General features: G+C 56.1%; 3 protein-coding genes across 6 annotated transcripts in view; 2 read left to right on the top strand and 1 right to left on the bottom strand.

The window, feature by feature from the left end:
• LOC125105629 (uncharacterized) overlaps window positions 1-9926 on the top strand; it is a 42451-nt gene extending 32525 nt beyond the window's left edge. Inside the window, exons 7-8 of the mRNA XM_047739295.1 lie at window positions 8242-8320; window positions 9339-9926. Of these exons, the coding sequence (XP_047595251.1) occupies window positions 8242-8320; window positions 9339-9751 (492 nt within the window). The 3' untranslated portion in view covers window positions 9752-9926. The remainder of the gene's footprint in view (window positions 1-8241; window positions 8321-9338) is intronic.
• A 3040-nt stretch (window positions 9927-12966) lies between these two features.
• Window positions 12967-15409, top strand: RPL29 (ribosomal protein L29). Of its 2 annotated transcripts, none has more exons than XM_047692732.1 (4): window positions 12967-13102; window positions 13510-13554; window positions 13868-13932; window positions 14907-15409. In XM_047692732.1, exons 2-4 carry the CDS (start codon window positions 13518-13520, stop codon window positions 15288-15290), a joined length of 486 nt encoding a protein of 161 aa, XP_047548688.1. In that variant the 5' UTR covers window positions 12967-13102; window positions 13510-13517; the 3' UTR covers window positions 15291-15409. The 2 variants fall into 2 exon arrangements, with proteins under 2 accessions (XP_047548688.1, XP_047548691.1); XM_047692735.1 differs by lacking the exon at window positions 12967-13102 and adding an exon at window positions 13346-13366.
• A 2127-nt stretch (window positions 15410-17536) lies between these two features.
• Window positions 17537-22711, bottom strand: ACY1 (aminoacylase 1). Of its 3 annotated transcripts, none has more exons than XM_047692754.1 (15): window positions 22687-22711; window positions 22001-22112; window positions 21286-21350; window positions 21110-21214; window positions 20672-20766; window positions 20313-20389; window positions 20130-20219; window positions 19976-20032; window positions 19588-19661; window positions 19453-19502; window positions 19198-19342; window positions 19028-19096; window positions 18111-18190; window positions 17911-17971; window positions 17537-17828 (listed from the first exon to the last, which is right to left on the bottom strand). In XM_047692754.1, exons 2-15 carry the CDS (start codon window positions 22092-22094, stop codon window positions 17664-17666), a joined length of 1227 nt encoding a protein of 408 aa, XP_047548710.1. In that variant the 5' UTR covers window positions 22095-22112; window positions 22687-22711; the 3' UTR covers window positions 17537-17663. The 3 variants fall into 3 exon arrangements, with proteins under 3 accessions (XP_047548710.1, XP_047548703.1, XP_047548719.1); XM_047692747.1 differs by lacking the exon at window positions 22687-22711 and adding an exon at window positions 22515-22651; XM_047692763.1 differs by lacking the exon at window positions 22687-22711 and adding an exon at window positions 22499-22518 and having other exon boundaries at window positions 22001-22113.
• Window positions 22712-24110: the final 1399 nt, after the last annotated feature.

Below are 24110 nucleotides of genomic sequence, written 5' to 3' on the forward strand. Positions count from 1 at the left end.
CTAAAGAGACCCTGACCTTGTGTGTTTCCAGGCAGTGGGACAGCCCAGGGACCTGCCTTCTGGGACAGGTATGAGATGGGAAGGGGTCCGTAGGGACGTGCTCGGAAAGGCCTGAAGGCAGACAGTCGGGATAGGCTCAGAACATCCCAGCATTCTTCTGTAGGCAGAAATCATCCAGAAGCTCTTGTTGTTGCTACATTTGTGAAGTACAGACCCACTGCTCTTGTTGTTGCTACATTTGTGAAGTACAGACCCACTGCTCTTGTTGTTGCTACATTTGTGAAGTACAGACCCACTGAGTGAGTATTTTTAAGTGACTCCCTCACTTCGTAGCTATGTGAGCTTCTGAGACTCTGAGACCTCTGAGACCCCGAGTTTCCTCATCTATGAAAGGGTGATGTGGAGACAACCTCCCTTGAAAGTTGCCATGGGAATAAAATGAGACAAAACATGTCATTGGAGGTAAGCCGTGCAAACCTGCTCTCAAATCTTTCTGTCTCCCCATCTGTGAAATGGGCCCCACAGCCCAGAAAGTCAGAGGCAATCCTGATTCCCCACATTCTGACTTTCTGTCCTTGGGCGTCACTGAGATGTGCCAGAACTTCCAGATTCTGGGCGTGTGAATGGCACCTCGCAGGGGCACTGACATCCAGAATGAAGCGGGGAGGCTCCGGGAGACCAGGGGCCTCAAGGACTTGTGGTTCAGGCAGAGCCTGCTTGTGGTGGTAACGAGGGGATCAGAGTGGACTGGAGTAGGGAGGAATGTGGCATGGTCCTGTGTGTGTGTGTGTGTGTGTGAGAGAGAGAGAGGCTGACTCAGAGTGACGGGGAGGTCAGTGACAGCCAGGAAAGAAGGAGGCAGGGAGGGAGCCCTTGCAGAAAGCAAAAGGCAAAACAGACTTTGGATGAGCAGAGGGACAGAAGAAGGACATTCCTGGAAGGAAGCTTTGTGCGCTGAGTCATGAAGGCGGGAGCGCAGGTGGTCGTCGTGGAAAAGGGGCTGGGAGAGTTGGGAAGAGGAGAGTGAACAGGTGTCAGAGTGGAGGAGCAGAAGATTGCTTTTTCTTCTTCCCTTTTTTTTTTTTTTAAAGATTGTTATTTTTAAAGTACTCTCTACACCCAACGTGGGGCTCCAACTCACAAAACCGAGATCAAGAGTCACACATTGTGCCAACCGAGCACACCCGGCGTCCCAGGAGTAGAACAGTTCATAGAATCACGACAGCAGCACGGATGGTGTGGTAGGTCCCGGGGCCTTCCCACACATGCCAAGTCCTCCCGAGAGCTGCTGTGACCATCCCCCTTTACAGATGTGGCAACTGAGGCTCAGCCAGCTAGTCACCTTCCTGAGGCCCCTGGGCATTCCAGGAACACAGTGTTCATCCAGCAGGCGCTATGCTGAGTGCCAGGGCCCTGGGGGACAGAAAGCATCAGGATGATCCTCAGGGAGCCACCCAGGACCAGGTGAGAAGGTGAAGGTCATAGGTGAAGCCCTGGCCCAGGGACTCCAGGTGTGGGCTGAACCTGGACTTGCCACCCTCACCCCTAGCTTTGAAGCCAGGTCTCCTGACTCCCTGAGCCGTGCTCCTTCCCTGGTCCCATTCTTAGGCTTGTGGGAAACCATCTTTCTCAAGCCAGGAAAATAAGAATGCACTCACTCTGCAGAGGACACCCGGAGCCAAACGTTGGTGGGGGCCAAGCGATGCCCCTTCTAGGCATGTGCCCTAGACTGCCCTGCCCCGAGCCTCAGTTTCCCCATCTGTCCCACAAGGCTGAGCTGGGAGCCCTGGTGAAGTGGCCTGGAAGGCCTTGTGGGCTTCCTCTATCGCAAGACTCAGCATGGCTGGAGGTCAGAAGCAGCAGCACAGTCTAGAAGCAAGGTGGCTGAAAGCCCCTTCCTCTCCATCCCTTTCCAAGGGCCTGGGCTTCCTGACAATCACCGGTGTGACTGCCCTATGCTCCACAACACTGATCGCCATGGCTACCCAGGCATTTCCTACTAACCACATTAATCTGCTGTGTGGCCACGGCTGTAGGGATGTGGGGTCTCCAGGCTCCTGCCAAGAGCCAGAGCGCTGTGACACCCACACTCGCGTGCATGCCCACAGATATGCACCCACCCCTGTCGACTCACAGTGGTCTTGCTATGCTTCCTATCCTGTTCCTGCTACCATGAGTCCTCCCGTAATCCTTCCCAAGTGCCTCATGTGCCATCACGGTATGCTTAGGGCCCTGGATCGTCACCCTGTGCCTGTCTCCCTCGGTGGACAGGGAGCTCCCGGGAGGTGAACACTGTTCTCTTTCACGATCTGGCAGCTGCCACAAAGGAGACACTCCTTTAATGTGGATATTTCTTAAAGGAGTGGATGGTTGGTTGGACGGATGGACAGATGGACAGATGGTTGCCTCATGGATTGGATCACTGGATGATGTATCCATTTACTCTGGCGCCTTTAACAAATTACCACAAACTTAGCGGCAGAAATCAACAGTAATCTATTATCTTACAGTTCTGGAGGTTAGAAATCTGAAATGACTCTCACGAGGCTAAAATCAAGCCGCTGACAGGGCTGTGTTCCTTCTGAAGGTTCACTCCCCTCTTTTGCTTTTCCGGCTTTTAGAGGCTGTCCACGTTCCTTGTCTTATGATTTCACTCCTTATCTTTAGAGCCAGCGATGTTGGGATAAGTCTTTCTCCTGCTGCCATCATGTTCTCTCTTCTGATTCCCTTTCCACTCTTAAGGACCCTTGTAATTTCATTGGGTCCACCCAGATAATCTAGGATAATCTCCCTATTTTAAGGTCAGCTGATTAACCACCTTAATTCCACCCATACTCTTAATTCCCCTTTGCCATGTTAAGTAACATATTCACAGGGTCTGAAGATTAGAAGGTAGGCATCTTTTGAGGGCCACTGTTCTGTCATAGACAGATAGATAGTTGGTTTCATGGATTCACGAATTCATGGTTTCACATGTACGGGTGAATGGATGGATGGACGTATGGATGAACAGACAGCCGACTGAGCCCTCCAAGTGGAGATAAAGAGCTTGAGACAGAGCAGACATGTTAACCTCCTATCTTCTGCATCCTCTGCTTCTATTAATGTAGCGCAAGAGCCTGGGCCAAGGGAGGGATCTTTCCCAGACTCTGCACTCCTCTCTATCGAATTTTATATTCCCCACTGGCTCTGGCTCTCCCAGAGGTCAAGTATCCTGCCCCACCTACCAGTCTGTTACTCCAAGCCAATTTTGACCCTTGTCTGCCAAAGAGTCAGGGAATGACCTTGTGGGATGTTCTACTAGGACTGGAGGTTGGAGGGGTGATAGGGGTGCAGAGGTTGGGACTCCTATTGGATGAATGTGATGAAGTATCAGTGAGAAAAGGCAGAGAGAGGAGGCCAGCCCCCCGAGCCCATCCACTTTGGTTTTTTTGGTTTTTTTTTTTTTAAGGGAGAGAGCAATTAAATTTGTATTTATTCCTTACCTGTTTAAATATAATATTTAATATAAAAGAATATTTGGAAGACACAATGTATAATAATACAATGGCCACCTGCAATCTATCACATGACGCACGGCTGGAATGAGGGTTGCCTCGAGAGACCTAAGCTCCCTGAGCCCCCGGATTCCCGTCTGTCTCGCTCCGGCCGCACCCCGTCCAGCATCAACAGTGCCCAGTACCCTGTGGGCTCTTGAGAGATGTTCATGGGTGGAATTTCCCCATTCTTGATACCCTACCCCAGGGTATCAAGAAACTTGCCTGCTGGACCCTGACGCAGCCCCCACCTCTCTGAGGACGGTCCCTCAAGGAGCCCAACGCCGCCTCTCCAGAATGATGGAGGAGATGGGACGGGGAGAGGCCTCAGCAGGCCCAGGAATCAAGGGCTTCATATTCGCACCCAGTCTTCAAGTGAGGCTCAGTGTCACATGGCAGGGAAGGGAGAAATAGGGGACAGGAGTCTAGATCCAAGCTCCGGTCTAGGCAGGAATGAGTGGAAGGGACCTCTGTCCTGAAAGTGTGTGTTGGTGGGGGGAATCCTCCAACACAGACTGTGTGCTGGAAGGAGCCCGCTGCCACCACCTCAGCCAGGCTGATCGCCTCCCTGATGCGAGTCCAGGGGTCAAGCCTGTCTCGGCCCCCAGCTCTGCTCCCCGAGCACAGTGCCCAGGGAGCAGGCCTCGGGGAAGGAGGTGAGAGAGGGCCACGTCCCCTGCAGTATCCTGCAGCCCTGCCCACCTACCAGCAAGGCTTTTCTCCATCTCCTCTCAGGGAACCCCCTCTCTGGGCTGCTGCCACATTCCCACCCCCGCAGCCCCCAGGCCCCTCCCTCCCGCTAGGGTGGGAGCACAGCAATTCAAGTTATTTTTAGCCAAGCCTCTTCCTCCAGGAGAGGCAAGTGGAGGGGAAGCCGCCCCCGCACCTCCAGGAGCTGCTGGTGGAAAACGATTAAAACCAGAGCTGCCAGGCCCGTGCCAGGTGGGCAGCCGCACAGAGACAGGCCCGTTCAGGTCCACTGGGCTCTCACCCTCGGGCTCCTGGGGCTGTGGCCTGGTTGCTAAGAGTGGCAGGGGTCTCCATATGCCCTTCCCAGCCACCACGGCCACCACCTCTCAGCCTGCTGGCTCCTGGCCCTGCCATCCCTGCCTACAGTGAGGGGGGCAACCCAGGGCAGCCCTGCTCTCCTCTCTCTCTCCCTCTGAGCAGGGCCCCTGGAGGGTGGGGAGCTGCTCTGTTTCCAGGGAGGATTTTGAGGGGGGCAGGGAAGGACCCCAGTGCTGCCTGCCTGGCCTCCTGGCTACTTCAGGTCTGGTCCCAGGAGGGCTACTGAGTCAGACCCTGGTAGGTGCTTGGCTGGAACGGGTCCCTGGGGCCTCACCACAACCCGGCAAGTAGGTGTCCTCATTCCCGTCTTACAGGAGGGGACACTGAGCCACAGGGGTTCGGGATTTCCTCCAGCTCCCCCAGCTGCTAAGTGTCCCACGGGATCTGGGTCGTACTCTCCAACCTTCGCCAGTGGAAGGGCTGGGGCAGAATGTGACGATCAGCCAATGAACAAGCGTGGGGAGGACACAGAAGCAGGACTCCCCCATGTTGCCCTGTGGGCATAAGGTAGGAGCCCCCCCCAACTCTCGGCCACTTGCCTTGGGTTCCAGAGCCCACTCCACCGCAGGGTCACTCCTCAGGTGAGGCCTCGCCCTCCTTTCCCCAAGCTGCCACCAGAGTCTCAGGCGGGGTCCAAGCCCAGAAGAGCTTCCAGAAGTGGCTTTGACTGAGGAGAAGAAGCTGGTGACCCTGAGCAAGTCACTTCACCTGTCTCAGCCTCGGTTTTCCCATCCACGGCATGGGAGAAGCTAGAGAAGCCGATCAGAGGACCAGTGGGGACTGAGGATGAACGAGGTGAAGCTCCTGGCTCCGGGCCCTGGTGGGGGCCCCTTTCCCTGCTGGAGCCCTGGACTTAGGGCTGTGTGCCAGGAAGGTAGGGATACCCAGTGTGGGCCACGCCTTAGGGCTTTGGGGGTACAGCTCAGGGAGGCCCTGATCAGCTGGGATCTGGTGCCAGAGAGCCCCCTGGCCCCTCCCTACCTCTGCCTGGTCTTCCTGCCTTTGAGCCCAACAGCGTGCCTCCTCTGCCAGGAAGACTTCCAGGTTCCTCCTCCAACCTCCAGAGGCTCCTGGCCTGGATGGACCCTTCTCTGTTCTGCATCTTTTTTTTTTTTTTTTTTAAGGTTTTATTTATTGGAGTGCCTGGGTGGCTCAGTGGATTAAGCCTCTGCCTTCCACTTAGGTCATGATCCCAGGTCCTGGGATTGAGCCCCACTTTGGGCTCTCTGTTCAGCAGGGAGCCTGCTTCTCTCTCTCTCTCTCTCTCTCTCTCTGACTGCCTCTCTGCCTGCTTGTGATCTCTGTCTGTCGAATAAATAAATAAAAATCTTTAAAAGAAAAAGATTTTAATTTATTTATTTGATACAGAGAGAGAGATCACAAGTAGGTAGAGAGGCAGGCAGGGGAAGGGGTAAGCAGGCTCCCTGCTGAGCAGAGAGTCCGATGCGGGGCTCAATCCCAGGACCTGGGATCATGACCTGAGCGGAAGGCAGAGGCTTAACCCACTGAGCCACCCATACGCCCCTCTGTTCTGCATCTTGGTGTGCTGTGCCTACAGCTTCCTCTCCTCCCAACCCTCCAGGCTCTGTGCACAGTAGATGCTCATGGTGATCGTGGGTGCAGCCCTGGCCCAGCAGACATAAGGGGTTTCAAGCTTGGAGTCCATCCACAGATCTCCCGGGTAGAGCCCGAGGTCATCTTTTCTCTTTGCTGCGCGGCAAGCATCCCCCCCAGCCTGAGTGGCTGAACCTATTTTACATGGAGGAAGGGTAGAAGGGGAATGAGGGGCAGCCCCTGGGAAATTGAAGGGTTTACCCAGTGACACAGCTTGGAAAGGGCAGTGCTGAGACCAAAGCTCATTGCCTATGGCCACAAGTCCTTCTTGCCCTTTAGGGTCCCCAGGCTTCCTGAGTGTGCCCCTCCTCAGATCCCCAGCTCTGCTCTTTCTGGTGTCCCTTGTGCCTCCCTAAACAGGGCTGGGTTTCCTTCTCCCTTATTCCATCCATGATGTGCTGGGGCCTCGGAGGGGGTTTTCCTGAAGCCCTAAAGGGGGAGCAGATGAGGGTAAGCCCAGAGCCCTCCAGTGACCTCCCCCACCCCACCCCCATGGGGTACAACCCTCCTGAGACCCTCATGGCCTCTCTGTCCTTCAGCCTGACAGGAAGATGCTCCCCATCCCTGGCCTCTCTTTAGCCTGGGCCTGGACGGTGGGCATCTGGGCAGGACAGGGTAACGGGAGGTGGAGGGGCTGCGGTTGCCATGGCAACGATGCTTCTGGCTCCCTGGAGGCTGCTGGGGAGGGAAAGGAAAGGGTCCCTCCCAGCTCCCCAGCTTCATTCTTCCTTTTCAGACCTTCTTTGTTCAAAAGGAGTCCCCTTGGCTGTTTTGTATTTTCCACCTCAGAGGCAGGAGCGGGGTGGGGTGGATGTGGGGTGGGGAGGCACTCGGGGGTGCAGTCCTGGCCTGTCCAGCCCCCTCACATGCACCTACTCCACTCCCCCACCCCCCACCCTGCCAGTCAGTTCTCTGAGCCACCGATCCTCCCCTCTGTTCACATCCTCCCAGTCCCCGCCTGCCTGTGGTCGTCTGACCCCTGCCTCCTCCTGGGGTCACCGCCACATGCCCTGCTTTCTAGGCCTGTCCTGGGTGAGTGGGTCAGAGAGGAGGCAGGGGCTAGCCCAGAGGGTCCCCCCACTTGGGGCATCTGTTGACCATAGAGGCCATGGGCTTCTCCCAGGTCACCTGGGGGGTCAGTGTTATGGGGTTCCCTCTATGGCCCCACTGAGCACACACCATCCCATCCTCCTCCGGGTCCTGGTGGGCATCTGGACCACAGCAGCTCTCCATTGGGCTGTGGGACCTCTAGTAAGTCATGCCCAAGGACTCTTGTCTCTCCCATCTGTGAATTACCATAATGAGAACCCCGTCTCCCCACAAGACTGCTGTGAGGGCTCGAGAATGCACAGGCAGGCTCTGGGAGGCTTCCCGCCTGCTCAGCCCTGGCCGAGGCTCTCCCTCACTGTTACAGATGGGGAGACTGAGGCTCAGTGATGTGAAGGCATTCTGTTGGTGAGTGGCAGCAGATTTGAACTCAATCCCACCTGATGCCCAAACCACGTCCTCCAGTCACTCTGAGGTGGACCGGCAGGGGCGGGACCCACAGGCTTCCCTTTCTTCTCTGCCCTGAGCTCTCTTTGGGAAAGACACTCCACCCTCACCCCCATCACCGCCAGGCGCTTAGAGTCACGGGGACCCAACCTACCTTGAAGCACCTGCCAAGAATGGACAGACAGAGCCTCGATCCGTAGGTTGGGGGGATGGGGTGGGGTGGAGAAGCAGGTGTATTTGAGAGAGAGAGAGATCGATAGGGGAGGCTCAGAGGAAGTTCCCAGGAGAGGGGAGCTCCAGCCTGTCAGCGGTTGCATATTCCATCAGCGGGGCCGTGCTGCCCCCGTGTGGACAACGGGCTCACATTCCCGACTGCAGATGCCAGAACACTCCTGGGCGGGGGGAGCGGGGCGGGGCGGGGGGCGGTGCTGAAAATCAGTGGCCTGGGGCTGTTGAAGGCATACCCAGTGACCTGAGGGATGGGCTGCACCTCCAAGCCTCCATCTGAACTGTCCTCTCTTCCTGCCAGGTCCTGAGCTGCCGCCTGGAGTCAAACCCTGTCCATCGCCTTTCCTTCTCCAGGAGCTTTGAATCCCAGACTCCCAGAGGTAAGTGAACTTATGAGTTATATTCCCCATCCTTCTATCCCATACTTCCTCCTCCATCCCCAGTAAGTAAAGCACTGCTGGCACACCTCTTGTACCAGGGAACTCACTGCTCCGTGGTTTGGGGGAAATTCTTTTTTTTTTTTTTTTTTTTTAAGATTTTATTTATTTATTTGACAGAGAGAGATCACAAGTAGGCAGAGAGGCAGGCAGAGAGAGAGAGAGGGAAGCAGGCTCCCCGCTGAGCAGAGAGCCCGACGCGGGACTCCATCCCAGGACCCTGAGACCATGACCTGAGCCGAAGGCAGCGGCCCAACCCACTGAGCCACCCAGGCGCCCCAATTTGGGGGAAATTCTGATTGCAGAATTGATCCTCTTCCGTGGATCTCGTATTTGCCTCCATCAGTCACATCTTGGCCTTCTGGGGCCACCCAGGGCCAGAGGGGCCTCCCACTTGGGCATTTCTAAGCAGATCCAAAGCCCAACCCAGTGGTTAGGGGGCTCCTCTTCTCTGTCCCCTAGTCTTCCACAGAGAAAATATCCTGATTCTGATAATCCACTCACAGTCCCTCTTATTGGGGCATACTAGAGGTCCCTATCTCTCTGGAACTGCAGGACTGGGGGGGCCCAGGATGCCTGAGGACTGTCACTTCCCCCATCCTGTCCCTCCCTTGGAGTCTGTCCTCAATTTTAGCACTCAGTTGCCACTGACACTCTTTCCCTAAGCCTTGTCCCCTCTCCAGAGGCCTTGTGGAGAAAAAGCATGGGTGGGACGGACAACGATTAAGCACCTAATGAGTACTCAGCGCAGTGTCCAGTGCTTTGCTCAAAGTACCCAGTGTCACCCCGTGAGGCAATTATTGTTATAATTATACTCAGACTGAGGCTGAGAGAGCTGAGACCCAACCTGGTAGATGAGCGGACTCTTATCCCTGTGAAATCCCTCCAGGCTGCCTGGCTTCCTGCCTCCTGATTCTACCATCCGTGTGGATTTGTGAAATGTGTACATTTAATTCCTCAGCTATTTACCAAGGCCCTCCATGTACCTGGGACCATGCTAGGCACAGCAAAAACAACCCCGGATGTCTCCAACCCTCTTACTTTGCTGAGTGGACCCCACTGGATCCTCCTTACTGCAGTTGGGCTGTAGCTCTGGACAAGGCCTGGGCGAGACACTGCCACTGCCAGTCACATGGCGCAGGTGGGTCACATCCTGCCCAGTGGAAGGCTTGTCTGGTCTCTGGGCCTCATCTCTCCATCTTGCGCCCAAGGCACTGGCAAGGGGCCTGGTGGACAGATAGTTGGCCACGTCCAGTGAGTGGCTCTGCCCAAGGCTACAGAGGATGGCAGGTGAATCCAGGCCTCCACGTGGATGAAGGCAAGAGCTGGTTGCTCCAGAGGGTAGAAGTGTGTGGACCCTGGAGGAAAGGTTAAGTTTTTCAGCTTTTTTGTGTCAGAGACTCCTTTGATATCTTTAGTGATGTTTACTGATCTCTTTCAGAAAATGTGTCTGGGGTGAGTTTGTTTGTTTGTTTAAAGTAATCTCTTCACCCAACATGGGGCTTGAACTCTCGGCCCCAAGATCAAGAGTCTCATGTTCTTCCGACTGAGCCAGCCAAGTGCCCCCCAGAATAATGTTTTTATTTTCATTTTTTAAAAGATTTTATTTATTTATTTGACACACATACACACACACACACACACACACACACACACACACAGAGTGAGAAAGGGAACACAAGCAGGGGGAGTGGGAAAGGGAGAAGTAGGCTTCCCGCTGAGCAGAGAGTCTAATTCGGTGCTTGATCCCAGGAGCCTGGGATCATGACCTGAGCCAAAGGCATACGCTTAATGACTGAGCCACCCAGGTGCTCCCAGAATAATGTGTTTAAATGTGTAAAATAAAACAGGATTACAAGGGATTTTCATGAACAGGGAAGGATGTCCATGAATTATGATTGAATGAATAAAATCAGGTTACAAAAGAGCTTTTTTTTTTTTTTTAAAGATTTTATTTATTTATTTGAGAAAGCTTGAGGGTGAAAGAGCATAAACGATTTTGGGGGAGGCAGAAGGAGAAGCAGACTGCCCTGCTGAGCAGGGAGCCCAACGCAGGGCTTGATCCCAGGATCCCAACATCATGACCTGAGCTGAAGGCAGATGCTCAACCGACTGAGCTACCCAGGTGTCCCAAAAGAGCTTTTATGGAAGGAAGGAAGGAAGGAAGGAAGGAAGGAAAGAGAGAGAGAGGAAACTATCCTTATATATAGGGCAGGCCCAGCCGTCTTTCCTTACCTTGAAAAGCATGCAGCCAATGGCTCCAAGGTCATGTTCCCCTTTGGTCCCTGAACGAGTCCACTCAGATCACTGTCAAAGCTCCTGGCTCTCATCACTTCTCCCCCTTTGTCTAGCAGCTGGGATCCCACCCTGGGCCAATCCCTCTAGCAGCTCCAATGTTCATGTATGACCATCACCTGTCCCTGAATCTGCCTCCCCGTCAGACTATGGCTCTCTGCTCACTGCCTGCTCTGCTACCGTCATAACAGCCTGGCAGAACAGTTCCGAGCAGGTGTCACTGTTCACTTTTTAGGAGCTCACTGTGGGAGCTACGGCTCAGCCGGAAGGCCACACGATGGAGCAACCTAGTTCCTCTAAAGTCATCCCAGCGCCTTCTGCTGGCCCCTACCCTGCCCGGTCCTCTCTCTCAAGGGTGCAGCAGTCAAACCTTCTTCTCTCTGTCTCACCCTTTGCGTCTACCTCTCCCACTCCCTGGGCTGAGGTCCTGACTCGCCGGCATGGGGCCACCCCTACTTCCCACAGTCCCCACCTCTGCCCACTGGCTCTCCCACCCGTTCTCAGTAGCCCTTGGGACTGCTCCTCCAGACACCTTCCCTCTGGCCTCAACTGTTTCTTGGCACTAGGTCCCCTGCTAGCATCTGAGCCTGCTTTTCATTATCCTGACTCACACTTGCCAGATTTCTCTCCCCCTTCTCAGGAATGCTTTGGTAAGGAGTGACTGCCATGTCCTGCCTCCACATCCCCGGCTCTCTGCAGTATGTTCCTGTCACTCCACGAATCCACCTTGCTGAAGAATGTCCATCCAGCCGGTGGTTAATAAGTTCCTATTCTTCATTAATGCTGTGCCAAGCAGGGGGAAAGGAAAAGTGACCCAACCAGTCCTGAACTCATGGCACTTGTGCCAATGGACACATACACAAGTAAATAAAGAACAGGATTAGAGTCTGGAAAATTCTGTGAAGGAAGCAAAGAGACTGAGAGCACAAAAAACACCTAGGGAGATGGAGTGGAGTGTATCTATTTTATTTTGTCATTATTTATTATTATTTTTTTATAAGAGACTCTTTTTTTTAAGGTTTTATTTATTTGATAGAGAGAGAGATCACAAGTAGGCAGAGAGGCAGGAGTGGGGGGGAAGCAGGCTCCCCGCTGAGCAGAGAGCCGGATGGACCCTGAGACCAGGACCTGAGCTAAAGGCAGAGGCTTAACCCTCTGAGCCACCCAGGCGGCACTGGGTGTATTTATTTTAGATACCTCATCTAAAGGCCTCTCCAAGAAAGCAGGCCATCCGAAGAGCAGTGAGAAGGTAGTCCAGGGGGAGGGAATAGCAAGTGTAAAGGCCCTGAAGTCAGAACAAGGATTCATGGGCGCCTGGGTGGCTCAGTCAGTTAAATGTCTGCCTTCGGCTCAGGTCATGATCTCAGGGTCGTGGGATGGAGCCCCAGCATCACTTTGCATTAGGCTCCCTGCACTACTCCTTCCCTGCTGCTCATGATCTCTCTCTCCCAAATAAATAAATAAAATCTTAAAAAGAAAAGAAAAAGAACAAGCATTCGTGTTTGGTAGGAAAGAAAAAAAGCCCATGGGTTTGGACGGAGAGAAGGGAATGATAAGGGGAGGGTTGCCAGGCTTTGGGGAGGTAAAGAGTTTATTTCCAAAGCAAGGAGAGGCCTTTGAAGACTTTCAATGACAAGCTCTGCTTTGTGTCTTTAACAACGCCCTCAGCCCCCACTGCTGTGTGGAGACTGAACTGTGGGGGGAAGAGAGAAGAGTTGTCAGGAGGCAAAGCCTAACTCATTTTCGATGTCCAATAGGCTTCTCAGATTTAATGCATCTAAACGGAAACATCTGGATCACTGGCCTCCTTGAAACAAAGCAATAAAAGCCCTGTCCCTCCCAACCTTCCCCATTTCTGTGAACAGCACCAGCATTCACCCAGATGTCCAAGCCCCAAAACTTAAGGGCCACTCTGGCCTCCATCCTCTCCCTGATCGTCTGCATCCCAAGTCCCATATACGTATCCACTCTCCTCTCCACCCGCTGCCCCGGCTGGGCTCCAGGTTCCCTCACTCTCCGTGGAGCCGGACACCAGCCTCTTCACAGCTCCCCCGCCTCACCTCTGCCCCCTAGTCCATCCTCCGCTCAGTAGCCTGGGCGGAGAGAACACAAGTCTGTCACTCCTTGCCTAGCACGCATCCCTCAAGGACTCACTTCGCCTCCGGGACCTTTCACGAGAACTGGGTCCCAGGAGCTTTGTCCAGGAGGAATGAATGTAAGTAAAACCTGAGGAGCGCACGGCCAGGCTCGTAGAACCGCCTTTACGTCGGCTTGTGCCGTCCCGGGCTTCGGAACTTTTCTTCCAAGCGCGGGGGGAAGCTTTTCCAGAAGTACCTTCCGGCCTCGACGACCCTATTCCCGTGCTGCACCGCGGCCTTCCTCTCTCCCTTTCTCTTCCGGTCCGAGGCGCTTCGGCAGCCGCGGGCTTCGGTGAGTCTTGGCCGCGCGGTATCTGGAGCCATCCGCGGCTCCCAGCCGGCGTCCGGACGCAAAACCGGGAAGGACAGGGAGGTCGGCTGCATGACTGTGGGTAGCGGAGGGCGTGGGGCGCGGGTGGACCTTGTGGATTCTCGAGGAGTGGATGGGAGAGGGAGAACTCGGATTTGGGGTAGAACGCAGTGTAGTGAGGGAGGGTTGGTTTCAGGGCCATCGTAGCCGAGCTCTGGAAGCCGGGACCGTGTCGGGTCGTGCTGAGTAAGTGGAGGCCGGTGGGAAGCGGCAGATTCAAGGCCTCTGTGCTGCACCTGCGTTCTGGTTTCTGGCCTCACGTCCTTCCAGGTCAGCGCCCAGCCAGCCCTGCGAACCCCCCAGCCCTGATCTCCACTCTCCTCCCCCAGGTGCAGACATGGCCAAGTCCAAGAACCATACCACGCACAACCAGTGTAAGTTCCCCCGCCCCGCCTCGGTGTCCCTTCAGACCCTGGCAAGGATGAGTAGTGCTGGGGCAGGGCAAGGGGACGCTCTGGGCCTGGGGCTGGTTTTGTTTTCGCCAGGATGACGTTCGGGTTACAGTGGAAGAAACCAGGGGTCCTCTTGAGAGGCCCCCAGGGCTTTGCAACTGGGGATGAGAGCTGGTGCAGACCTCGAGGAGACCTGCTCTGGGAAGTGCTGGTTTTCCCAGGCCGGCCAGCTGTGAGGTCGTGTGGTCTCACTGGAGCAAATCATGTTTGGTCTAATTCCTTTGCTTCCCCACAGCACGAAAATGGCACAGAAATGGCATCAAGAAACCCCGGTCCCAAAGATACGAATCTCTTAAGGGGGTGAGTGAGCAGGGGGGGTGTCCGCTTGGCCCCGGTTTGCACAGCCACAGCCTCTCCTGTATCCAGCTCAGCGTCTGCCCGAGCAGCAACATTACAGCTGCCCCTCGTCTTCCCTGGACTACCAACGCCCACAGGTTCTCTCTCCAGCCAGCTTTTGCCTGCACTTCGTGTTCTGCCAAAACTGTAACAAACCTTTACTTGACTTTTCCCAGCCCAGGTTGTAACTGCCCAGTCGGGTGTAACCTGCCCCCCTGAGGGTAGTTGGACTGTCCTCCTTGCTTATCCAGAGCACTTCAAGGGAGGATGTGACTTTTTCTCTGTGTAACTCTGAGAGCCTTGCATTCTACCAGCCTGCGGCCTTGATCGGACCCAGTGCTGGGCTTGGGGGCTGTGCCGAGGAGTTCTAAGGATTGGCTGGGAAGGCTGAGGCTGGAGGGTCTAAACAGAACCGGGTCCTATCTCTCCCCTGTGCCCCTTGGTCTCTGGTCTGTGGAATGAGCCATTAAATCTCTGGACCTCGGTTTCCCCGTCTTGGTCTCTTTTTCAGTCTCATTTGCTGTGTATCTGTTAGACCAGGCTTGGTGCTTAACTGACTCCTTCCTTTTAAAGAGGTGGGGGTGACCCTGAGGGTGTCAGGAAAACCTCAGCCCTGCAGGCCTGGCAGAGGGAGCAGCCTTCGTGTGTTTGTTCTTTCCCTCTGCGCTTGCATTTGAGCTTCATTTCTGGGCTTGTAGCTCTGAAAATACGGTCTGTGTGTGGCATTAGCAGAGGAGAGTGTTGGCCTTGGGTGTTTAGTGCATGTTTCTCTAAAGGACATATATCTCAGCATTTAAGTTTGACTTAATGCTGTCTATGTCCCCAGTAGGCCTTGGCTGGAGCCCGGTAGTCTCCTGGGTACAGGTGTGGAGAGGGCCACCAGCAGTGGCTTGGGGCCCCACATGCACTTAGAGCCTTTACCTTGCCTTGCCTTCCAGGTAGACCCCAAGTTCCTGAGGAACATGCGCTTTGCCAAGAAGCACAACAAGAAGGGCCTGAAGAAGATGCAGGCCAACAATGCCAAGGCCATGAGTGCACGTGCCGAGGCTATCAAGGCCCTCGTCAAGCCCAAGGAGGTCAAGCCCAGGATCCCAAAGGGCGGCAGCCGCAAGCTCAATCGACTTGCCTACATCGCTCACCCCAAGCTCGGGAAACGTGCTCGTGCCCGCATTGCCAAGGGTCTCAGGCTCTGCCGGCCGAAGTCCAAGGCCAAGGCTCAAACCAAGGCCCAGGCTTCGGCTGCGACTCCGGCTCCAGCTCCTGCTCCTGCTGCAGCTCAGACTCCCAAAGGTGCCCAGGCCCCCACAAAGGCTCCAGTGTAGAGGCTTCTGTCTGCCAGTGTGAGGACAGAAGGACTGGTATGACCCCTGGGCTTCTATCCGCATGGGGCTGGTGTCCTCCTGTGCTATTTGTACAAATAAACCTGCGGCAGGATCTGTCATTTGGCCTGTGTCTGTGGTCCAGGGACTGGAGTATGGGTGAGAGTTGGGGGAAATGGGGCCCTGGAGTACAAGAAAAGGACCTAGTGAAAGACATGGTGGAGGGCTTTAAGGAGGCTGGGGCACATAGTCTGCTGGCTTGGGCAGTTTGGTGGAGAAAGAGAAATCCCAAATACCCTGGTAAGCCTTAAAGTTTACCCTGGGGATAAAGAGAAGGACCCTGCTGAGTTTTGGACTCTGGCCTGAGGCGGTCCAGACTTAGGTCCAGACTAGTGTACTCAGCCAGCATCCACCACTCTGGGTTATGCTGGGGGCTCTGGGACACAGGGCTGTGGGGGCACTGCCCTAACTAGCATAACTGGGCCAGACCCAACTGTACTCCTGGATCAGCTGCTTGATGTGCAGAGTAGAGCAGCTAGCGAAGCAAGTGGTATAGAGTTCCTAGGCATTTGTGGAGGCTTCCTTAGAAGGTGCCAAGCATATCACTTCCTGGTCATGCAGTCCTCAGAAGCAGTCTTTGAGTATGGTTGTCCTGTAATGTGTGGACTAGCCTTGGGCACATGGGGGGGGGGGGTCTGAAAGGGTTGCACTTCCTGGGGCACCTGGGTGGCTCAGGTGGTTAAGCATCCAGACTCTTGATTTCAGGCTCAGGTCATGATCTCAGGGTTCTGGAATCAAGCCCCAAGTTGGGTCTCCTGCTCAGGAAGGAGTCTGCTCTCTCCCCGTGCCCCTCCCCACCCCCTACACATGCACACACTCCCACATCTTAAAAATGGAGGCAACAGGTAACATCCCATGATAAATGGTCCCTCTTGCTCTAAAGTAGGTATACTCTTTGTTTCATATGGAAGGGAACACTCAAGATGGCGGAGCTCTGGGACGGAAGTAGTGTGCTGGGACCCAGGCAGCCCATGTAGGACCCCAGAAAGTTTGCGCAGTCATGGCTGGGCTGCTAGCTCATGGCTGTCGTCCTGGCATGCTCTGGGTGGCCAACTGCCCAACACCAAGGGGTGTCATTTAGGTGGGGTCCTGAACCAGGAGCAGGTTTTCTGTCCTGAAGGTAGTTTGGCCCAGCCTGAGGTCATCAGGTCAGGTGGCTTCCAGTGAGGACTGTGTTCTAGTCCCCATGATGGCATGAAGACTCCTTTCCCCTGTCATCCTGCTGCAGTCTGAAGAGGGAGGCCAGACCCCAGGTCAGGGGCTTCAACTAGGCTGAAGGTCACAATCAGCTTGCTATCAGCCTCTAGCTCCCACATGGCACCTCCCTTGTATAGAAAGCACAAGTCCCTAGTTTTTGCGTCTCAAATCTTGATTCCCATTACCTACAAACTATGTGGCATTGGGCAAGCTATTCTAGCAGAGCTTCTACAGTGGCTCAGTGAAACCTGCCCCCAGGGGCTGCTGGGAGGGCTCAAAGCAGATGGAGCTGGCCAAAGTCCTGTCCTGGCACAAGCGGCGGCTGGAGGCCACAGAACCCGGCTGTGGACTTCCCTCTGGCCACAACTAGAACTTCGAACCCTTGCCCTCCGTCTCACCCCATGCCTGCGCAGATCCAAACAGGATTGGATCAGATCAGTTAGAGGAGCCATAGTGACTCTTGGTCCTGCCCGAGGTGTAGGGACCCTCAGATGAACTGACTTGGTCCACCAGAGCTCCTGCTCCTCTGTGACTCATGCTCCCAACACCAAAGCAGGGGCTACACCCCCCTGCTGTCATCCTGAGGGTCTGATGAATGTTAGCAGTTGTGGCATGCCAGCTCTCCCTCTACCCGCCCCACATCTGGCAGGGCTCAGCTGGCCTTCAGCTCTAGTCCTGTCTCAGGATCCTGAGTTGTTCCCAGAAAGCCAGAAGTGTTTCCCTAAGATCTACGCTTTGGTTTCCTCCTTGGAATGGTGTCCCCGAACTTGTAAGTCAGAAAAAGGTGTAGTGGCCACTGAGAACAGGAACTATGGTCCCTTGATGCTAGGCACAGACATGGCTGGGTGGTAGTGGATGAGTGTGCTGTAGGGCACAGAGCAGCATGGGGTTGTAGGGAAGTACCCAGAGCCAGGCTCAGTTTTACCATCCGTGAAATGAAGATGGGAATCGCATGGCCCCAGAGAAATAACAGAATCCCTGCTCCATGAATGTCCTTTTTCTCAGTACTGCAGAACTGGCCCTGTCCACACGCAGACTTTATTATTGAGTGTGGGGCAGAGGGGTCCTTGACACTGGTCTGGTGGACGCTCCTGGGGTAGAGGTTGGGGAGCCTGGGACTCAGCCGTCACTGGGCAGGGCAGGCACACTAGCCAGAGCAGGCAGCAGCCGCGTGTAAATGTCAACCCCACGGAGGAACACGGCCTCGTGCAACCGTTCATCGTGGTCGTGCAGCAGCACAGGTGTGCGGTTCATGGGTGAGAAACCCAGCGCCGGGACCCCCACCTGCAGGGCGGCAAGGAGAAGCCATGAAGAGAAGGGCCGGCATCCAGGACCACCCCCTGCCTACCCACTGCAAACAGCTCACCGCACGGAGGTAGCGGCTGTCGGTGGCAGCGGGGAAGATCTCCGGCTCCAGAGTGAGCTTCCTGCGGAGAGAGGAGCCTGGTGAATGAGGAGGCAGAGAGGGGAGAGGGCAAGGGAGAGACTGAAGGGGCAAAGGAAGATGGAAGGGAGGTAGGAGAAGGAGAGAGGAAAGGGGTAGAGAAAGGCTGCCCATGTGCTCACATGTCCTTGCAGGCCCCGCTAAATGCTGCCCACCAGGGGTCTGAGTCATCAGTAGATGTCACTCGGGGTTCCGTCCACTTCTGGAAGGGGGGCAGGATAGCAGGATCAAGACAGGGCCCGGACATCTTCCCCTTTTCTTCACAGGCTACTCTGAACCTGGCCTAGGCACACACCCACCCAGCCCCACCTCCAACCGCGGCTTCCATCCACCTCCCCAGATAGCCAGCCGGTCAGTCTGGCCACAGGCCCTCTTTCAGTCCCTTAAAGGCCACAGGTCTGGGACCTGCCCTCCATCTACTGACTTCCTGTCCAGCTTTCCTATCCTAGGTCTCTTCCTCAAAATGGCTCTCCCAGATCTCTCAGACTGGCCAACTGTTTGTTACAGGTTCTGAGTGCGGGGTCCCACCCCTTCCTAAACCGAGTGTGTTCACACTCATATAAAAGTAGTAGTATATAAATGTTTAATTGAGGGGCGCCTGGGTGGCTCAGTGGGTTAAGCCGCTGCCTTCGGCTCAGGTCATGATCTCAGAGTCCTGGGATCAAGCCCCGCATCGGGCTCTCTGCTCAGCAGGGAGCCTGCTTCCTCCTCTCTCTCTGCCTGCCTCTCTGCCTGCTTGTAATCTCTCTGTCAAATAAATAAATAAAATCTTAAAAAAAAAATAAATGTTTAATTGAGGTCTTTCTCGTCTCTTCATGCTGTAAGAACGATGAGGCCGTGAACTGTGTCTAATTTCACTTCTACAGTATCTCCAGCACTCAACGGTGACCTGCACCATGAATGCTTGTTGAATAAAATGTGTCCCTCACAGCTACAGACACCCAGATGTAGCTGAGCACCCACTGCCACCAGGACACACACCCAGCAAGCCCAGGCTCCCCAGCTCCCACAGCATCTGACCATGGGTCCCAGCTGATACCTGAGCAAACTCGAAGGTGACCCCCTCACCAGCTGCCCGGCACCAGCCCTGCAGCTGCTCCTCGAAAGCCTGTGAGAAGGGAGATGAGCTGACCTCTCTGGCTTTCCCTGAGCCTCCAGCCCAAGACTGAGGACCTGGCTCCCCGCTCCAAACCCAGGCGGAGGAGGCACCTTCAGGTCCACGTCTGGTGCCACACGGAAGTCAAAGCTGGCGCTCATAGTTGCAGGTACCACGTTATAGGCCACGCCGCCCTCTAGCTTGGTCAGGTTCACGGAGGTCACAGCCCCGGCCTTCAGGTGGGGGTCTGACTGCAGCCTGCGGTGGGAGGCGGGGCAGGGGTGGCAGGGGGAACAGCAGATGAAGAGCCTCCCTTCTTTGGCAGGGCCACCGCCCAGACCCCCATCCTCTTTCCCAGCCTGCCTCACCTCTGCCTCTCCTTCTCCCGGAAAGCCAGGACTGAGCTCACCACCTTGTGCTAGGAGAGTGTGAGGTCAGATGTGAGTGTGGCCCCAGGAGAGAGCCTCGGGGATTCCCAAACTCCCTCCCTGTGTGCCACGCACCAGCTTCTCTGCTGCCGTGTCCTCGATGAAGCGTGAGCTGTGGCCTGGCTTCCCGATGCTTGAGATCCGCACCCCTGGGAGATGAGGGAGAAGGGGGTGTCTTCAGCATGGGAGGGGCTGGAAAAGTGACCAGCCTGGGGGTGGGCCCCAGCCTTCCCCTCATCCCCAGCTCATCTGGCAGGGTTGTTCTTAGAACGCAAGGTGTAGAGCTGGTTTCTGTCCATGGGGGGCTTCCCTCAGAAGCTCAGGAAGAAGTCCAAGTAGAGAGGGGCTCTGGGTTCAAGGCCTACTCAGGCCCTGACATGCTGCATGACTCTTGGGAAGCCCCAGCCCTTCTGGCCTGGCATCCCAGTGCACAATGACACCCTCCCTCCAAGCCCATACTCACACCAGGGGCTCCGCTCACTGTAAAAGACAGTGAAGGCATCAGTGGGGTTGGCCAGGCCTGGGGAGGGAGAGGGGATTCAGAGTGTGGAGTGGCCCAGCCCCTAACAGCCTCTCTGTCCCCTACCAGCCACTCAGGAGCCTGCCAGCCTGTTCACCTTCATCCAGGGCAAAGCCAGCCCTCAGGGCCTGGAACTCGGGCCGCTGTACAAACAGCTCCATGCCTTGGTGACCCCCAACTTCCTCATCTGTCAAAGCAGCAGGGACACGAGATGAAAGATCTGTCCCTATCACCAAAGCCTCCTGCTTCTGAAAAGGGGCTCTCCCCAAACCACTCCTACCTGGCACAAAGGTCATGTGGATGGTCCTGGGGAAATGGTGGCCCTCAGCCTTCAGCCTCCTCACAGCCTCCAGGTACCTGAGGGGCAGTGACAGGGTAAGCCAGGTGCTAGGGGAGCCACCAGATATTTGGGCAGGCAAGCTGGAGCCCCGGGCCCCTGCAGCCTGCTCTGCCACAGCCTGGCAGGGGACTCTGTCCTTCAGTCTCCCCATCCATGTCAAGGTGATAATTCCTGTTCAAGATAAGGGGTCAAGGTGTTCCTTGGCCTTGAGGTTCTCCAATCACACCCACACCAGGCCCTGGGTCAATTCAGCAAGCCATAAGGGGCATTGTGGGGGACAGGAAATGGAGGACACTCACTGGATGCTGACACACTTCATGTCCTGGGCACCCCTGGCATAGATGTAGCCCTCAGCATCCTTGAAGGCCTCAAAGGGGTCATGACTCCAGTGTTCCTGGGGCAGAGATGAGAAGAGGCCCCAAATTTAGTCATTAATCTACTCTGCTCAACTGTGCCCCTGATCTAGAAGCCTACCCTAGGGTTGGGGTGACAAGTGGGGTGGTGAAGGGGACAGAAGCGGGCTGAAGAGTGCAGCAGACTGCAGTCCCTCATCTCTACTCCCACTGCTACCCCAGGCACAGAATGGACCCCTGGGCAAAGGCTGCCTGAACATAGTCGTGTCCTATGAGATCGGGAGTCAGTTTCAAGACAAGCCCCTGAGCCTCTCTGGGGTCCAGTGGGGGTTCTGAGTCATCTGTGAACCCCAAGGCCTGCACTGCTTCCCACGCCCCACACACCTTGAAAACTGGCACCACGTCCGTGTGAGAGTTGAGTAAGACAGAGGAGAGTCTGGGGTTGGTGCCCGGCCACGTCAGAATGGTCACCACACGGCCTGGTGCCACCTGGAGAGGACCAGGAGGTGAGCGGGTGTCCCGGGGCCACCTCCCCTCCCCATGACGGGCCCTAGGCTCACCTCCACTTTCTGATAGCCTAGGCCCAGCTGGCAGGCTCTCTCCTCAAGGAAGGCCACGGCAGCCCCTGGGGACACAGAGAGTCTTGGGGCTGTTTCTGCCTACCCACACCTCCCACCAGCCCAGGCAAACCTGGGGGTACATCCAGAGAGGGGAGCCGATCCTGAAACAGGCTGCTGCCTCCGCACTGCAGTTCCACACCCCTCGGGGACACCTGCATTTCTGTCTCCAAGGGAGAAGATATCTTTGGCCAGTCAGTGACCCTTTGTGGAATGTCAGGTGGGAAGTCCATAGTTAGAAACAGGAGTGACTGCTCTCTTCCTTAGGGATGGGAAAACTGGTGCACAGGCATGAGATTAACCCCATGTGCCCCAGCTGGTAAATACGGGGCAGGGGTTTGGACCCATGTCCACAATTCCCAGCCACCAAGCTTGATTTCCTAAGGGCTGTGGTCTTTGTCCTGCCCCAGTAGGCTCCTGGAGCTTCTTCCCTTGGAGCTGTCTGGTCTCCCCTCCCCGTCCTCATACCCGGGGCAGTGAGGCAAAGTTGTTCCCGAACCAGCCACCAGTCTGCTGACCTGGGGAACGGCGAGGGGCGTGGAGGTGTCAGTTGAGGCAACAGAGTGGGACTCAGCTGGGTGACAGTGTTTGGAGTCTGGTGTAAGGCAGTCCCCGCCCCGGAACCCCACCGCAGGCCCTCGAACCGCCGCGTTCTCACCGTAGTCCGGCTGGGGCTGGACCGTGCGGATGCGCAGGTACTGGCGGAAGAGCGTCACGGACGGGTGCTCGCCCTCGCGACCCTCGCTGGCCATGGCACTGCACGCGGTGAGCTAGGGGCAAAGCGAGTGGCTACCTACCCCTCCCAGCCAATGCGGCCCGGTGGACTCCACCTACTCACGTCCCTTCCCCAGGGCGTTTCCCCACACGTCCCACAGGGAGAAGACCCCCTGTTTTCGGAGCCCCCATTCTGTTCCAGGAGCTGTGCTGGTCGCTTTCAATACATTTCCGCATTGAATCCGCCAAAGAGCCCCGGGAAGTTCGTGCCTCTGTATGCCTACTTTACAGACAGAGGAGAAGGCTGAGGCTGAGAGGTTCATAGACAGCTAGACAGTAGCTGAGCCCGGTCTGAACCCAGACATGGGCTCTCCCTACCCTCCTCAAAAAAATTCTCCCAACTGCCCGGATTTTATGCCACGTAACCCCAGACCCTTTACGCCTCTCCGGGGTCCCACCTCGCTCTCTGCTGGTCTTGGGCCGGCGCCTGCTTCTCAGCGCCAGCCCCGGACTGTGGCCCAGGGCTCAGGGTCCTGCGAGGTCTAGGGCTCAGAACCGCCCCCTCCGCCCACCACGTGGCCGGACCGGATCCCGGGGCGGGGCCGAAGACTGCGAGCAAGGGCCACCTACGTCCCCGCGGCCGCGAAGAAGAAGGCGTCTTCACCCGCCCCAGGTTCCAGCCTCCTCTCGGATTACGGGATCCTGCGATCCTCCCCGGGGTCAGCCACCGCCGCCGCCGCCAGCTCCGCCCCGGCGGCCGTCCGCCCCCAAGCCCGCCCCCAAGCCCCGCCCCGCAGGACTAGTCCGCCAGCCGCGGGTAGTCCGGCCGGGAGAGGGCTCTACCTTCCGCAATCTCCAGATTGGGCGGGGTAGAGAGAAGAGCCGATACTGACAGGGGGGTTGCGTCTGCCCGCTCAGGCGCCCCTCTTGGGGTACAGCGCTACAAAGCCCTGCCAGAGCTGGCCCTGCCTACTCCCCCGTCCCCTCCCTCGAGTCTCTTGACTTCTCCCCTTTCCGTGTCTCAGCTCCTCAGGGAGGTCCCCGCTGATTGCCCCAGCCCCCTGTGTGGACGGGTTTTTGGTTAATAACTGTCCCCTGTAAGTTCCAGAAGGCTGGCTGCTCCATGTACCCACAGGATTCTGTCGCCGGCGGGGGGGGGGCACAGAGCGGTGTCAGAGCGGCCGCCAGACACGTGCCAGGAACGGAGGATAAAGGGGCAGAGGAAAGGCACATGTGTGACTTCGTGTGAGATCATGCGAGTGTGCCACTGTGGGAGGTAATCCAACAGTGTGTATCAGCGTGCGTGTGTGTGGCAACGCGAGTGTGAGATGTGGCTGGTGTGGAGGCGTCTGTATGACAGAGGATGTCATGGTGAGAAGATGTAACCAGACGGCTATATGATCATGTGAGAGGGGCTGAGCAGCACAAGAGCGTACATGTGGCATACTCTCGGCTGACTCTGTGCCAGGCTCCCTGGCTCTCCTGCAGCCACCAGAGAGGGAGGATAAAGAGGCACAGGTGTCCCACTGGCCACCCCCAGGCTGCACACAGTTGTAGCTGCCCAGGTGGGTGTCTGGGTGTCCTTTGTACTCTCAGCCAGTTCTGCCCCCAGCTATAGGGGCTGAGTCAGTGTGGGGAGAGGCAGGGCTGAAGACTTCAACCTTTGTGCCCCGAGGAGGCAGGCTGGGAGGGAACGGAAGGGGAGGGGGGTCTGTCCCAATCCTCCTGGGGTTTAAGTTTGATTTGCTTGCTGACCCATACATACCCAGGGGCAAGCAGGCTTGGCAGTTCACCACCAGTGCTGTGTTAATTGTTAAACCACATTCCCCACTTCTATCCCTACACATCCTGCTCCCTTTGGCCATAGGTACTGCATTCCTGACTCACTGGCACAACGGCCAGACCCTGGATTTCCTACCAACCCCAGTGGTCACACGACAGCAGTAACACCCGCTCGCCCAGACCCCCACAAGCTCCGTGAGACCAAGTGCTCCATATACCTAGACTGAGTCAATTTTAAAACCAAATTTTGAGCCAGGTATTACCATCATGCC

Source organism: Lutra lutra, chromosome 1 (genome assembly GCF_902655055.1).
Source record: "Lutra lutra chromosome 1, mLutLut1.2, whole genome shotgun sequence".
In the NCBI taxonomy this organism is placed as follows: domain Eukaryota; kingdom Metazoa; phylum Chordata; class Mammalia; order Carnivora; family Mustelidae; genus Lutra; species Lutra lutra.

What these genes read in the sequence shown, in the direction of transcription:
- ACY1 (XM_047692754.1), bottom strand. Translation starts at nt 22,094, where the DNA reads ATGGCCAGCGAGGGTCGCGAGGGCGAGCACCCGTCCGTGACGCTCTTC. An exon ending in ATGAAGTGTGTCAGCATCCA is followed by an intron (nt 20,390 to 20,671) that starts GTGAGTGTCCTC and finishes ACTGCCCCTCAG; the next exon opens with GTACCTGGAGGCTGTGAGGA. An exon ending in ACAGCCGCTACCTCCGTGCG is followed by an intron (nt 17,829 to 17,910) that starts GTGAGCTGTTTG and finishes GCCGCCCTGCAG; the next exon opens with GTGGGGGTCCCGGCGCTGGG.
- RPL29 (XM_047692732.1), top strand. Translation starts at nt 13,518, where the DNA reads ATGGCCAAGTCCAAGAACCATACCACGCACAACCAGT. An exon ending in CCATACCACGCACAACCAGT is followed by an intron (nt 13,555 to 13,867) that starts GTAAGTTCCCCC and finishes GCTTCCCCACAG; the next exon opens with CACGAAAATGGCACAGAAAT. An exon ending in GATACGAATCTCTTAAGGGG is followed by an intron (nt 13,933 to 14,906) that starts GTGAGTGAGCAG and finishes CTTGCCTTCCAG; the next exon opens with GTAGACCCCAAGTTCCTGAG.